The sequence below is a fragment of the Rattus norvegicus genome, chromosome 15, assembly GCF_036323735.1.
Source record: "Rattus norvegicus strain BN/NHsdMcwi chromosome 15, GRCr8, whole genome shotgun sequence".
NCBI classification, from domain to species: Eukaryota; Metazoa; Chordata; class Mammalia; order Rodentia; family Muridae; genus Rattus; species Rattus norvegicus.
The window spans coordinates 46,165,610-46,181,719 of NC_086033.1; the positions used below are offsets into that span (position 1 = coordinate 46,165,610).

A 16,110-nucleotide genomic window follows, 5' to 3' on the forward strand; every position below is an offset into this window, starting at 1 on the left:
CTGGGCTCACTGGCCAGTCAGTGTAATCACAGAGTAAGTTCCAGGTACACACACACACACACACACACACACACACACACACACACACACACACACACACGACTGTCCACTGATGTTTCTAATAAGCTGAATGTTAAAAACTCGTGAAGAACTCTGTGTGTGTGTGTGTGTGTTATCATTTTCTACCTTTGGAATTTTGTTCTAATACTGTTCTCTGACTATTTGATGATGCAAACTAAGTTTGAAATTGTTTTAAACATGGTAACTGGCGAGGAATTAAGCTGTGCCTACCAGGCAAACTGTGTTCAGTAAGTGGTAAAATATGACCTTTTCATTTTATTTTTATTTTTAGGAACAGTCTTGTCAGGGATAGTCCTCGAGAATAGGAGCGGTGTGTAAACACACTCACGTTGGTGCCCAAAGCTAATGTCACAAGATACCATCCTACCCTCACCAAGTGCAAAGATCAGCCTCACCCATCAGATCCTGGCCTGGAAGGAGCGTTGTCTGAAGAGTTGGAGGAGGTTGAGACCACTGAGGAAGCCACCGAGGTGACAGACAGCCTGCGCAGCGTGGAGGGCAGGATGTAGGGCAGTACCATGGAACCTGCACGGCTTGGCTTCCTCTCTGTCATGCTGGGTGGCTGAAACACAAGCAGCCCCTCAGGGTTAGCAGCCTGCAATGCAGCCAGAATGGTCTGAGGCAGCCACCCTGTAGGTCTTATGCAAACATGGCATGTTGACTAAGGTGGCCGTAGAATCTAAGCTGGGCAGGGGAGTCTCCAGAAACCTAGGATGCTACGAGAGAATCAGCGTCCCCCTGTGGTATCCTATCAAATTTGATTTCTTAGCCCAAAAGCTTGAATTACCCAAGGTGCAACGCACGGACCACATGAAACTCAAGAAGGATGACCAAAATGTGGATGCTTCACTCCTTCTTAAAAAGGGGAACAGAAATATCCATAGGAGGGGATATGGAGGCAAAGTTCAGAGCAGAAACTGAAGGAACAGCCATTCAGAGCCTGCCCCACATGTGGCCCATATATATACAACAACCAAAACTAGATAAGGTGGATGAAGCTAAGAAGTGCAGGCTGACAGGAACTGGATATAGATCTCTCCTGAGAGCCACAGCCAGAGCATGTCAAATACAGAGGCAAATGCTAGCAGCAAACCACTGAACTGAGAACTGGACCCCCATTGGAGGAATTAGAGAAAGGATTGAAGGAGCTGAACGGGCTTGCAGCCTCATAAGAACAACAATGCCAACAACCAGAGCTTCCAAGGACTAAACCACTACCCAATGACTATACATGGACTGACCCATGGCTCCAACTGCATATATAGCAAAGGATGGCTTTGCTGGGCACCAATGGAAGGAGAAGCCCTTGGTCCTGCCAAGGTTGGACTCCCAGTGTAGGGGATTGTGGGGGGTTCGATAAGGGGGTGGATGGGGAAGGGAACACCCTTATAGAAGGGGAGGGGAAGGGGCTAGGGGGCTGATGGATAGGAAACTGGGAAAGGGAATAACATTTGAAATGTAAATAAGAAATACTCAATTTAAAAAAATGGAAAAAATAAATTAAAATAAATTCACTTTCTAACATTGGCTGGATTCTAACAATGATGGAGAGTAGGTTGAAGGAAAGCTTAGTCTTACAGTCTAGGAACGTGGGCACAAAAGACATAAGTGTGCCTAGACAGCAGTAGGGGGAGGCAGAGTATCAGGAAGGGAACTGAGTTGGATATTTTTGGTGATGGGGGAGCGGCAGAATCTAGCTAGCTATGTAGCTCAGTCTGGCCTCAAACTCACAGGCATCCTTCTGTCTCAGCCTCTTGGGTACTGAGGTCACACGTGTGCATCAGCACACCTACCTGCCTGTATACACAATGATGACTAAAAGAAGTGAAGCGGTGGGAAAGGTCCTCTGGGGGACTTAGTGGAGAGGTGTGCAGAGCTGTGATTGGAGGAAAGAATTTGGAAGTCAGGGGTTCAAAACGAGGCTGTTTAAGAGGGAGAGGTGAACTTAAGGACAAAAGAATGCAATGAGCCAGGACCAGTGACACCATCGATTGAGAGGGGAGAGGTTAGCAGCTTCCCCTCAGCACTTGGGGGTGAAGGGGTGGGAAACGCAAAGAGAGACAGCCTCACAGAGTGTGTCAAAGATGGCAGAGGAATCTGTCAAGTGCCCAATACAGGTTACAACTGTTTCTTGCCGCAAAAGGTCAGACGATCAAACTTATGCCAAACAGAAAAAGATCCAGAAAAAAAAAATCTATAAAAATCAGGCAGGACTGGAAGGACTGGCCAATGTGTAGGACAAGGAAACTGACGTGCCCCTGAGTGTTCTCAAAGTGCCCGCCCAGTCCAGCCACCTTGGTGTTCAGTGTCATCAGGCCATTTGTTAAAACTGTAAACTGGGGCCCCAGAGCATGCCTAAAATCTGAAGCTAGTTCTCTGTGTTTCATAAACTCTCTGTTCTGAAGGTCAAGCAAGTTTGGGACTCTCTAGCTCAAGGATGGTTCATGTTCCTGCCGGTCCATCTGCACATCATACCTATGCTGGTGTGACTCATCAGGCATCTGAAACCCTGGGTAATACCATGAGAGAGACTCAGGAAAGTTCAAGGGTCAATTAGTCAAAGCCTACCAGCGTTATAACCCCATAGAGCTTCTCTACTTTCTCCTTGAGTTCCCGGAAGCATGAAGATAGCCGGTCATGCAGTGGCTTGAGCTGCTCCGTCAGTTTCTCCCCATGAATTCGGATCCCTTCTGCGAGCAGAGGTATCTAGAAAAAAGGTTAGAAAGGAAAGGAGACATGGTTTGGGAAGGGAGTCAATTCAGATTTGGAGTTTTGGGCAAAGGGGTGGGGTCAGAGAGGCTGACTGACACAGAATTATCTAATGAGAATGTCACTTGTTAGTCAAGGGCTTGGGAACTCTGTCAAAGGAACAGAGAAGATCCCAATACTCAGATACTACAGCTGAGCACTGGGGTAGTCACAGAGACAGTTTGATGGCTGTTTTTCCAGAAGAATTTACTGTAATGACAAGAAAAAGAATGAGACCCATACGTGTCAGCAAGAAACACAGGCTAGGAAACCAGACTGCAGAATTTCCATGTGTGTGCTGGTGTGTGTGTGTGTGTGTGTGTGTGTGTGTGTGTGTGTGTGTAAATGTGTGCATGTATGTGTGGAGGCCATGGGACAACCTCTGCTATCATTCCCAGATGCCTCCCACCTTGGTTTGTTTTTTGAAGAAAGGGTCTCTTACTGGCGTGGAATTCACCAACTGGGCTAGGATGGCTGGTGACTAAGTTCATGAAATCTGCCCTAATACTACAAGAGGGTGCTGCCACACCTAGTCTTTCTCTCTCTGTTTCTCTCTGTCTCAATATTTCTCTTAATCTCTCTCACACACATATACACGCAGAGAAACATGCACACACCCACATACAAAGGCAGACAGACACACATACACACACACACACACACACAGAGAGAGAGAGAGAGAGAGAGAGAGAGAGAGAGAGAGAGAGAGAGGTGGGGGGGAGGACCCCAGAAAGTGGCCTATAGCTACATTTAAGCTATGTAGCATGCCTTAGGGCCAAATGCAGTGAGCACCCAAGGAGTACTGTGCCTCCTAGCCTACATACTTGTAAGGCAATCAGCCGCTTGAGGAGCTCCACCTTCTCCTGGTCTTCAGGATGTGCTTGTAAGTATTTTTCTGTAAAAAAGGCCTAAAAGGAGAACACGTGTGAACATTACTTGTGACACATCTCTGATCACAGAGAGAGGCGGACATCTTCAAAGGGGAGAAAACGTCTTACATAACGACTGAACATCCATGTCCTTCACAGGACCACCTTACTGCCCAGTGAATAATGAAGAGACAGACATTAAACAAAGTCCTGTCTCTCTCTCTCTATAGAATGGCTTCTCTAATCCCTAAACCCATCCCCTAAGTCGGGAAGTTTCCTCACTGCAGCTCAGAGAGGTGACACCTGTGTCCAAGAGCATACAGTGGCCGGTAGAAAGCCAGAATGAGGTCACAGGGCTGAGAGGCCACACAGCCTTCGCTCTTCTGGGATACTGTACACAAATGGAATTGAGAGAACAGTTCATGTTCCACTCTTTCAGGTTCCTTCTCTCCCTGTCCCATCTTCTCCCTCATCGAAGGCGTTTCCGGGCCACATGTTAATTTATATTCTGGAGGAGGACTCAACCACTGAACACGTACCATAGCAGCTAAGATTCCCATCCTTCACCTAGACTGAATTCATGTCCTCCCATATAAACAAAACTCTAGTCAAGTCCTATCCAGTGGACTACACGTGGCCAGTATGCCTCTTTTGCCTTTTCAGAGTAACAGATGTAGCATCCAGTTAGACAATGGTGAAGCTGTGTGGCCGACTGAATGGCCAATGTCTTTGAAAACTTTGAGCCCTCAGCTGGCAGTGCTCCATGGAGAGGTTATAGAACCTCTAGGAGGTGGAGCCTTGCTGGAGGAAGTCCATCACGGGGATGAGATCTGAGAATTTAGTCCCACTCCATTTCCTGCTCCCTTTCTGTTTCCTGAGCATGGATGGAAATGTAACCAGCTGGCTTCTGGCTCCTACCACCATGGCACATCATTCTTTCCCTGTCATAATGGATTCTATGTCTCTGGAGTCATAAACCAAATAGACCTTCTTCATTAAGTTGCTTTTGGTCACAGTGTTTCATTACAGCACAGAGAAGTAACTAATACAAGCTAAAATATCGTTTTGTCCATAGTACTTGGCTCAAGTCAGGCTGGAGATTCCTGGAAACTCACTCTACATAAAGTATCTATGCTTTTTGGGAAAGTGGCTCTTCACCGAAGTGCATCCTGAGCTTTGAGAGCACCCTGAGCTGTCTTCCTCCCAGAGGATAGGATAGCAGGTACATCTGCCAGGGGTACCAGGGCCTGGCACTCTTCCCCTAAAGGCTTCACAGGGCAATGTGAGGCCAGGGACATCCTTGTGTAATTCCACATTCCCATTCAGAGAGGAGAGTGGCACATGACACAGAGGGCGGCCTGTCCTTCTTGTGAGATTCAGGAGCTGGATTTACCTTTTCATAGTTGGAGAATCCCCCCATGACAGCTGGGTCCACAATGCCATTGAGCAGCATGGAGAGCGGGTGCACAGAGAGGGAATGGTCCCAGGCATGCTGTTGTACACAGTTGCTAACCCTCTCATTGGTCAGCTCCATGGTTTCTATGGCATTCTCCAAAGGGCTGATTTCTTCCTGAGGAGTGGAGCAGATGGGAGAAGGGGCCAGGTGAGCTCCACTCCAAAGACTGAGATAACCTGATCATTCTTCTCCGGAGAGGGGAATTATCCACAATTTGCAGGAGCATTCAATTGTCAGGACTCTGTTCATTAGCCTCCCCCTGCCCCCATGCTTTTCTATTGGTTAATTACAAAAATTGGCTATTGAGAAATCTTAGGGAGTGGGATGTAAAATGTGGGCTGTAGAAAACACTGTTTCTTGGAGCAAAACATCTAAACAAAATGTATGAAGACATCTGGAGCCGTAGCAGCATTGTTTCTCAGGCAAACACATCTGAACGGCTCTGAGGTCGCTGGCTAGCAGATCTGAGACCATTCTGTACCCCTGACAATGGAAAGTAACCCTTGGAAAACTCAGGTAAGAAAAAGCAGGAATCTTGGAATCTCTATATCCAGACCCATGCCTTATCTCTTTGGGGTAGATCCTGTGGTTAATGAAGACAGAAAGAACAGGATGACTCAAGAATGATGAAAAAACAATCACAGGAACTAGATTCTTCCAGAAATGTCCTCAAAATCACTTTTCCCAAAAGGCCAGCACCTACATTTCATCCACTGTTGGCCACACAACACCTATCCCAGATTTTATTCCTAAATCCCTACTCATAAAGCATGCTACATTTAAATAAATGATTTATCATTAGCACCAAGAAATACATCAAACTTCAGGTCATAATGGCCAAGAAATAGTCTCCTCTTCCCTTCCTTTTTCTTCTACACTTTCCTTTCATTGTCCTCAGACAGGGTCTTATTACATTGCCCTGGTGCCCTTTAACCCGTTATGAGGACTAGACTAGCCTCAGACTACCACTGATCCTGACTCATCCTCCCAAAAGCTGGTACAGGAATGTATCACCATGTCCAGCTCCAAGAGTTGTCTGGGTCCCAGAATTCCTCTTTCCCTCTTCTCCCCTCTAGTGAGTGTGAAATCAGGGTGTGCACTTCACACTGACTATACACAATCAGCTTGGGAATTACTTTTCACATACCTACTTCATGCTAAGTGCCATGCTGAACACCAGTTACAAACATAATAAAACACACAACCAGCTCAGAAACATGTAGCAGGACTGGTTCTTGGATCTTTGAGGACACCAAAATCTAAGGGTGCATGAATGCCTTGCTTCTAAAGTGGTACAGTATTTATAGATGGTCTATGCATATCTCTCTGTATACTTGACTACTTTATTGGAAATAGGATCTCACTCTGTCCCCCTGAATGTCCTGGAACTCACTATGTAGACCAGGCTGGCCTTGAACTCAAAGAGATCTACCTGCCTACCCCTTAGGTGCTGGGATTAAAGGCACATGCTACCACATCTGGCTTTGAATGACTGCTAGGATCTATGGTTATAGCAGTGAATATTATATATTATCTAGGGAATAAGCCAAGGAAAGAGTCTGTATACATTTAGAATAGAGAAGCAGCTTGCTAGACCTAAATACACAGTACACCATCTACAGCCTATGGCTGGCCGAGTTGCTGAGACTGGACCTACACATTTTTGTGGGTACACTGTATCTCAATGCTAGTAGTAGTTTTATGGCTTTAGTAGAAACTCAAGACTTACAAGTAGAGTAGGTTAGAAATATGCCCAGAATGGTATGAGCACAGACACTACAAAGGCTATCTGCCCATGACTGGGTATTCTAGAGCTGGCCACATGGAGAAGGTGGATCTCACACTTTAACTTGAGGGATAATACTGAGCAGTGGTCAGGACATTGAGGCCCACCGCCTCCAAATGACCCAATGTCATTCACTACTTAAACTACCTAAGTCTTAGTTCCAACAGCTTCTCTCAGAGATGGAAGGAGATGGATGAAGGTGGACAGAGGGGGAAGACGATAGGCAGAGGTGGAGAGAGGAGGAGGATGGCCACGAAGAGACATAAAGGTGAGGAGTACAAATGGATGGGAGTGGATGGAGATGGATGGAGAGAAAAACAGTCGATTTTGCTCAGTGGGATCCACACTCTGAGGTAGTGAGGAACACAGCTTTGGGAAGCAGCGGGACAGGGGCTGCGGCATCAGTGATGTTCAAGCTGAGAACGAGAGGGCTTCAGAAAAGATGACGGGGTAGAGAGGCGCCTCTCCAGAGGCATCCTGGCACTGTTCCTGGGCACTGACAGCATTGCCGACAGATGGAGACAACGCCTCTCAGGCCACCAAAGAGTCAGTTGCTGAGTGTGACCTTTCAGGTTGGTGTTGTGACATCAGTTTTACAAAGCGACCCTATTGCACAATCGTGCTTTTTATTTCGCCTTTAAAAAACAAAGTTGGCCAGAGGGAGGCAAGCCAAGCTGGTGCAGGCTGTCATAGAACAGAACAAAAGCTGTTATTATTTCTGCAGACAGAGAGTTTCCCACCACACACCCCCTGCTGGGGTTACAACCTCAAATTACTCACTGTTGAAATATGTTTGACTTCAAACCACTTGAGAATCCCAGGGAAGGTATAGGCTGTTGTGTATGTGGTCCTTTCAATCCACATGGTCTGGTGCAAGGAAGAAAACACAAAATGAGACAGCGGCCAGCTTCCAGGTCACCACCGACCCCAAACCTTTGGCTCAGCTGGTGAGACTCCATTCTCACGTCTTCTGGGGGTGAACATATTCCTTATAAAACTCAAGGATCATGGGCTTTGGGTCTGCATGGGGTTTGACTCCTCAAGACCTTTCCTTCTAAAGATGGACACCTGAGGTTCTTGAGGTGTAACTCGCCTACATATGTCATGATAACAGCAGAGCCCAGATCTGGATCCTTCAGTCTGGAGATTTCCCACTGAGATGACAGCCTGTTTGTCAGTAATTAACAGGTTACTCTCTCCACAGGGGAAGCTCCAACCCCCTGTCTTAGCCAATGAGGATGAGAGGGAAGACACTGGAATTCACTAGACACGGGCTAGAGGGATGGCTCAGGTAGGGAAGTCAAAAGGACCTGCAACCAATCCCCAGCACTCATGTACAAGGCCAGGGGCAGTGGCATAAGCTTGTAGTCCCAGGGCTGGAGAGCAGAGAGGGAGGAAGATTCCCAGGGGGTCACTGGATGGCCAGCTAAGCTGGGCTGGTAGGCTGCAGTCCCAAGAAAAGACCCTCTGTCGCAATAACAAGGTGGGATACTCCTGAGGAATGACACCCCAGGGTGACTTCTAGCCTCCAAGTGTACACGTGCACCCCGCCCCCACATGCACACAAGCACCGAGAAAACAAGCCAAGTGGACTCACGGCAAACTCATTTTCTGGGTCTTTTTCTCCTTTCCGGAATGGCCGGGAATACCTGAACTGCTGAACTTCATTAGCTCTGTAGTAACTGGGAAAGGACAAAGCAGATGCAAGGGACCTCAAAGAGCCAGCCCACAACCCAACCTGTGACACACCAGGCACCGAGGTTTATCCCTATGGCCGACAGGGCCAGGCTGAGCTCCCAGGGTTTCATACCACATCTTATTTTTTGTACTTGAGAGTTTATTTTACAGCTCACAGCTTTCAAAGGTACGTATAGCCACCATGTTTGTGGTCTCCTTTGCATAGCTTTGCCATGGTGCTGTTAGTCAAGCTCACTGACATGGAGGCAACCTCAAACACTGACACAGGCTGGTCCCTAGTGATACATCTGAGCTAGAGAATCCTGTGCTCAAGTGAAGTTTACCTTTCCCTCAATGATAAAATCCATGTTACTTTAACTTACAAGCTTCCATCTTGAATGTGGAACAGTAATTGGTCTTCCAAAGTATAACAAAAAGCTGTGCTTTTGACACATTCCCAGTAAAGTCTTGTTTTGTAGCCCAGACTGGCCTTGAACTTTCTTCTCCCCCCCCCTCCACTTCTATGATGACAAGAGGGTACCATGCCCTGCCTGATTGTTTCCTTTTTAAGAACCACTTACTTTAAGATCTGCTCTGGAACCGGTTTGTCCTTGTAGCTGGGCGGCAAGCTCATGACAGGCTTTACAGTGAAGCACTGCAGGTCTGAGGGCTTATTGAGGAAAAAGGCTAGCTTTGAAGGTGCCACAGACTGTGAGGTCTCTGCTTCCGCTTCTCATCTACCTTCAGCCGGTGCAGGGCTGCACTGAAATGCGCTCCCATATGCCCTGTCATGATGGGACACCTCATGTGGCCAGACACTTGGCAAATATCATGGCCCCATGAAGTAAGTGTCAGGAAAGTATAAGGAAACAGATAGCCAGACATGCTTTTAATATGCTTTTTGGATATGCATGTCTTTGAAACAGCTGGACTCCAGAAGTCAGGGAAATACAACTGCTATCTTTTTAGGTGCTACTATTGATGGGGTGAGTCACTTCACGGGGACTAAGTGTTCTGAATTTATCTTTCAAGCTCACAGAAAAACCTATAAGACAGATCATTCTTTTTCAGCAGAGGAGATCATGGAGGTCGAGAAAAGTGAAAATTCAAGATTCCACAACTGGGGACTAAAGTCAGACTCCAAAACCAGTGTGGGGTAAGGGGTCTTGCTGGGACAGGTCAATGAAAAGTCCTAGGAAGGGCTTCTCCTGGTGCCCTTACCAGTGCAGACATAACCTGTCCTCTGTGCCTGCAGGTTCTACACCTAAAGAGATAACCAAGTGAGAATTTTCTTCTGTACTGATGCTATACAGACTACATTGTGATAATATTTACAGGACATTTACTGTATCTGGGTGTCAACTAGAGGGGCTGGGAAACTGGCTTAGTTGGTGAAGTGCTTGCTATACAAGCATGAGGGCCTGAGTTCCAATCCCCAGGACACGGCTAAACACACACATGCACACTGCAGTATTTGGGAGAATGTATATGGGTTATTTGCAAGTACAATGCCATATACATGACTGGAAAAGCTGCAGATTTTGGGATCCATGCATGGTAGAAAGGGCAGACCAGGAGGGTGTCTTGGAGCCACTGGCTGGGAGGCTATCCAAGAACGCAGTTAGACGGTCTTAAGTGCATGGTTTTAAGACCTGTAACAGAATCCAGAACTTCCTTTAAGCTCCCCATCTGAGTATAAAGATTGTTCATTCATACTCAACACTTACTGACCATGTCTTCCCTAAAGGCCTGGAAGACTTCTACACGGAGTGGTTGAAGGCATGGCTGGAAAGATTGGAGCACTTCTGCCAACAGAGGAGGAGCTGCAACTCTTAGTTTATATGGCTTGGCCTGGCCCATCCCAGGGTAAAGAGTCACCGAGCCAATGTCCCCATGGCAAGGATACACTGCTTTGGAGATGACCTGATGTCTTCTCCTGGTGGTGTGGTACTGGTCATCTTCTCAGCATTGGGGAACTGCGTCAGCAACCTCAAGCTGAAGTCTTCTCGCCTCTCATACTCCTTACCCCGGTAGATGAAGATTTTGTTCTGTAGGTCAGGGAAGCCAAAGGAAGTCATTAGGTATGAAGGGTGAAGAGGTACCTAGAGCTGAAGGTAGAGAAGGCCACTGTGCTTCTCCATGGAAGCTAAATCCACAACCATGTAAGTGCACAGTGAACATCATTTGCATACTCAACAGGTAATGAGCAGCATCTATTGGGTAGATAAAAGTTTATCCCTCCTTTCCCCAGTTGATGGACATGCAGGTTGGACACAGGCTTTGGTGGTTATGATCAAGGATGCCATCCCTACAGAATGATTAGGTTTCTCTTCACTTGAGTAAATACTTCCTGGATGCAAGGTTTCAGCAACGGCCATTTTCCTTGACTATAGTTCAAATTTAACATTCATATGTTAATATTTAGCTCCCGACCTGGTCCCCCATTAGCTTGTAGACACACTGAGGGCAGAGACATGTCTGAGTAACGTCAGGACATTTCTGCTTCTTCCCAAGTGCCTGGTACAGAGTAGACAACAAGCAGAAACTCACTGAATGAGGCTCCATTGCTTTCTCAGTAAGCAGTTAGGAATAGAACTGGCTCTCTTTTGTGGTGATTGGTTTTTATTTTTTTATTGTTGTTTTGTTTTGTTTTGTTTTGGTAGCATAGTCTCAAGTAGTCCAGGCTGACCTCTAACTCTCTATGTAGCAGAGGACAGTCCTGAATTTCTGATTAGAGAATCCACCGTGAGTGTTATGATGAGAGACGTATTCAAACACACCCAATTCATGTGATTCGGGGACTGGAACCCCGTGTTTCATGCAGGCTAGTCAAGCACTGAACCAACTGAGCTACATCCCCATCTCATTCTGTGGTTTTCAAATTACGAGTATGGGAGATAATATATATTTAAATAAGGCTCAGGTCTGAAGGAGTTCTTTCTAAAGTCGCTGTGCCAGTGTCCGTACTTTTGAGAGGGCTCTCTCACCCCTGTCGGTATGACAAAACTGCTTTTACTCTGGGGAAGTGTTTGCTGCCTTGTTCTTGGGATATTTGATTTCAAAGTGGCCCTGACTGGAAATAAAATAAGCTTAACAAAACACATCCATCCACACTCATCCAAGTTTGGGCTGAGGATGGGGCCAATTCTGTTTTCCCTTCTCTCTTTGCACCTGGGGAAGCCATTGCACAAAGGGTCTGCCAGAATACCAGTGGTGTCAGAGGCGTGGGGTAGAGAGGCCAGCATTCAGGAAGAGGTCTCTCTCCCTGACCTGACCTCCCACAGTGGGAACACAGGCCAGCAGCTGCTGCCCGCCATCTGGAAGAGAGATAAGTCTCCCCTCTTTCCCAAATCCCACTCCTGATGGCTCTGGGGACCACCCCCAGGCTCCTCACCCTCAGGAAGGAAGGGAAGCCCTGCCCGTAGTATCCCACAGCAAAGTACTCAGGCTGGGGCCTCATGGCCTTAATGATGTTCTCGTAAAACAAGGCTCTTTTTTTCTGAAAAACAAAATAACACATTTCATCTGGAGGTTACTGGGAAGCTGTCAGAGGAAGAAATAAAAAAGAAAAAGGTCAGCCCATTCTCTCTGTTTTCCTCTGTGTGTCAGATAAATGGAAGGTCTTTGGAGGCCACCTTGTAGGCCATAGGGTGACTGTGTTCCGTGACCTTATGTTTGGAACTTTGGTCCAGGACGTGCCTTAGAGCCCTCCTCGGACTTTTGAGATCTACAGTCGGTATCTAAACTTAACCAGGCATGTGAAAGTAAATGCTGAGAGTTTCTGTTCTGAGCAGGTGATTTTGCAGGGCCCCCTCAGGCCCTGATGACCCTAAAGTAAGTTCTACCAGCTCTTCACCATCTTCTTCCACTTCTTTGAATGCTTTACTATGGGTTCTTTGAGACAGTAGCTCAGGCTAGCCTCTGACTCTCCATGTAGCTGAGGATGACTTGTGAACTCCTCATACTCTTGCCTCACCTACCCAGGTGCCTCTGGAATTACAGAAATGCACCAGGATGCCTGGTTCTATGTGGAAGCAGGGGTGGAACCCAGGGCTTTATATATGCTAAGCTTGAGCCAAGACCTCACACAGCCTCCCAGGCTGCTTTACCTTGCTCTGCAGGCCAGGCAGAGCTTGGAACTCTATGTCCCAAGCATCTGGGATTATCATCTTGTATCACACCCAACCCAACCATGGTTGAAAGAACTCTGTGACCGCTCTAGGCATCAGTCTGTCAGAACCATGCTTTCTTAGTTTGGTGACTGGTGGCCAGCATCTTAACTCAAGCTGGCTTACGAAACTATTGAGTGAATTAATTTCCAGTCTCTCAATGGCAGAAGCTGGTAAAGTCAATGAGTTAAGTTTTCACTAAGAGCTCTTGACAAATAGATCCTCAGGAAAAAGATTAGTCTGTGATAGTGACAACCTAACCTTTCAAGGCTCCTGCTGTAAAGTTTCTCGCCACTGCTGTGCAGTGGGCATGTGGGTGGTTGCACGTGTGTGCTGCTTGTTTGTGAGAGTTGAACTGTGCCTGTAGCTGGGCTTGATATGCAGGCTTGGGGAACTGTCATTGCTGAGCTTTTCTCTAAAGGCTCCAGACACCAGAAAAGGTGGCAAAGACCACTTAGATTCTGATAGAAACATTCACAGCTTGTCCTGGTGGGCACAGTGGTATTCTTGTAGGATGCAAAGTCAGCCTCAAGGATAGGCTGTCCTCTCATTGTAAAATAATATTTTATTAAGTGTGAGCACACATGTGTCATAGTCGATGGTCTGAGAACAATGGTAGGAGTGTGTTCTCTCCTTCTAACATGTGGAATGTGGGGGCTGAACTTAGCTTGTCAGGCCTGGCAGCACAGCAACTCACTGGCCCAAGACAAGGGAATTTTAATGAACAGACAATGTCCCACGGTAGCCAGGATGGGGCATGATCGCCCAGGCTCAGTGTTCCCACCTTCCCCAGGGTAGTCCTCATTCCCAGTCCCAGAGGACTTCTTTGAGGACCACATAGAGAACAATGGGGTTATACATCTTCCATTTTAAAGTAAGGTTTACCTTACTAGGCAAAGTATCCTTGGTTCTCTTTCCAACCCGTATACCAAACTGTTCTCAGCAGTGCCCACTTCAGCAGCCCTCGCTTACCAAGAGACTGCCTAGGCCCTCGTAGTCAAATACTTTGCTCTCGTAGGTCTCCGCCAACTCTTTGCTCAGCTTGATGGCTTTCTCCCACATCTTCAGAAGAAGGAAAGCAGGGTGAGATATGGCAGCTGCTACCTCCCCAGAGAATAACTGAGACCAAGCGGTCAGTGGGCTGAGCATCTGAAAGGGACCCTGACTTGTGATACTGCTTAATCAACTAACCCTTTCTTTCCTGATGTTTTAAGGATACTAAAGGTTGAATAGTCCTTTTCCAAAATGCTCGGGACTACTGGTATTTCCAATTTGGATTTTCTTTTTCTTTTTTGACTTGGGTTAATTTCCATAGACATTACTGGTTAGGTGTCCCTTCATCCAAAATGCTCCAAAATCTGAAGCTTTCTTTAGGCAACCTGTGCATCTTGGATACGTTGTCAAGAGGTACTTCTCTGAATAATCTCCCAGAACAGGAGAACATGCATCTCCACTGAAGCAGTTTGGAGTTTAAAGAGCCAAGAACCAATGGGGGGGGGGGGAGAGAGAATGAATTCCTAGGATCCCAATGTGGCTAGTCAGTTAAGGTGGCTGGTGTGGGACTCCACTCTGGGCTGTGTCTGTAGGTGTAGATGTTTGGGTGTGTACACACTCATGCAGGTGAGCTGTTTGCAGTGACAGGAAGGGGCCAAATGGCAGGTGGTATGGAATTTAGGAAACTTCTTCCAATAGGAGTCAATATTGGTTATAGCCCTGTGCAATAATTCTGTGTCCAGGCTAGTCCACTAGTGCCCAAATGGAGTCCTCTCACCATTCCGGTATGTGTCTCTTAGATGGGCACTCTCCAAGACACTCACTGCTAATCTCATCGTTTATTTTCTCTCTGATAAACAAGGGACTAATAGTAAGGTCAGGAGGCAATGATGGAATGTAATAAAGAAGTGGTCTTTTCTGCCTCAAGCCCTTCTAATCAAGGAAATGAATTCTTTATTCCTGGTGCATCCCTGTAGGCTCCAAAATCTATGCTAAGAGGTGACTAGAGAGGGCTACCCCACCCCCAAGTTTATAGGGATAATGCAATACGAAGATGCCCTCTCGGCAGAGTCAGGAAGACTATGTGATTAAAGAGTTGGAGCTGTAAAGTGAGCCCTACTGCTCACCCTGGAATTCTAGCACTCTGGAAGTGGAAACAGTCAGATTACAAATTCAAGGCCAACCTGAGCAATTTAGTAAAATTCTGTCTCAAAAGCCATGATATAGAGTTGTAATTTTGAATGACATATTATCAGCCCTGATTCAAGAGTGGCAAAGGGGGCTAGAGATTGAGTTCAATTGTGTAGTTAATAATTCAATCATGCCTACGTTATGACAAATTCTGTATAATTCAAATACATGGATTTTTTTTAAAGGGTGTATTTGCTATGTTGCCCCAGGCTGATCTCAATTTCCGAGCTCAAGGAATCATCCTGCCTTGAATCGCCAGAATTGTAGGTACTTAGTGCCACAGCTGGTAGACTCTTCAGTATTCTAGAGAGGTAGAGGACACTGGGCCTCTAAGACTGCCCTAGACCACACCTTGGGTATTTCACTGTTCGTCAGATCCCGATTTGTACCCGTTACAACAATACTATAATAATTAGATAGAGCAATCTCCTGCATTCTGTTATTAACCCTGATGGGGACACCCTTGGCTACTCAAAATTTTAGCCAGCTCATTAGAAGTGTGAATGATTTGGAGCCCCTGACACTTCGGCTGCCATCATAAGTGGGTACAGTTTTGGAAAAAAAAATGTGTGTGTGTGTGTTTGTGTGTTGTATGTAATTTTTATTTGTGTATGTGAGTGAAATATATGGGCATAAGTGCATGTGTGTATTTGTGTATGTGTGGTGTACACATGTATACATACATGTTGGTATTGCGTGGGTGTGCCTGCCTGTATAGATGTGTGTGGAGGCCAGAGAGCAATGTTAGTATGTCTTTCCAAAATCACTTTTTTTGTTTTGTCTTAGATAAGGTTTCTCTGTGTAGATCTGGTGGTCTTGGAACTCATTCAGTCTGTAGACCAGGCTGGCCTCAAAAGTCAGAGATCAGCCTGCCTCTGCCTCCCAGGTGCTAGGATTAAAGGCGAGTGCAACCATGCCCAGCTCCAAAATTACCCTTTTACCTTATCTTTTCTTGAAACAGGATCTTTTAGTAAACCTGAAGTTCACCATCTTGGCTAGCCTGGCTGACCAGCAAGCCCTGGAAAACTGTCTCCTTCTCCCAATACTGGGGTTACAGGACCATGTCCCCATGGCCTGCGGGGGACATGCTGGGGATCAGAACCCAGGTCCTTATTCTTGTATAGCAAGCACTTTATACAC

The 16,110-nt window shown here is 46.5% G+C and overlaps 1 protein-coding gene across 4 annotated transcripts in view; it reads right to left on the reverse strand.

Annotated features, from left to right (window-relative positions):
* Positions 1-16,110, reverse strand: part of Dock5 (dedicator of cytokinesis 5) — a 179,004-nt gene that overhangs the window by 10,486 nt on the left and 152,408 nt on the right. For 3 of the 4 annotated variants that reach the window (NM_001372012.1, XM_039093338.2, XM_063274295.1), the window contains 10 exons: positions 13,759-13,848; positions 12,012-12,116; positions 10,524-10,665; positions 9,199-9,280; positions 8,538-8,622; positions 7,721-7,807; positions 5,092-5,268; positions 3,654-3,737; positions 2,650-2,787; positions 477-643 (listed from right to left, as the gene is read on the reverse strand). In NM_001372012.1, coding sequence (NP_001358941.1) covers positions 477-643; positions 2,650-2,787; positions 3,654-3,737; positions 5,092-5,268; positions 7,721-7,807; positions 8,538-8,622; positions 9,199-9,280; positions 10,524-10,665; positions 12,012-12,116; positions 13,759-13,848 — 1,157 coding nt within the window. The other variant, XM_039093339.2, reaches the window with a different exon arrangement.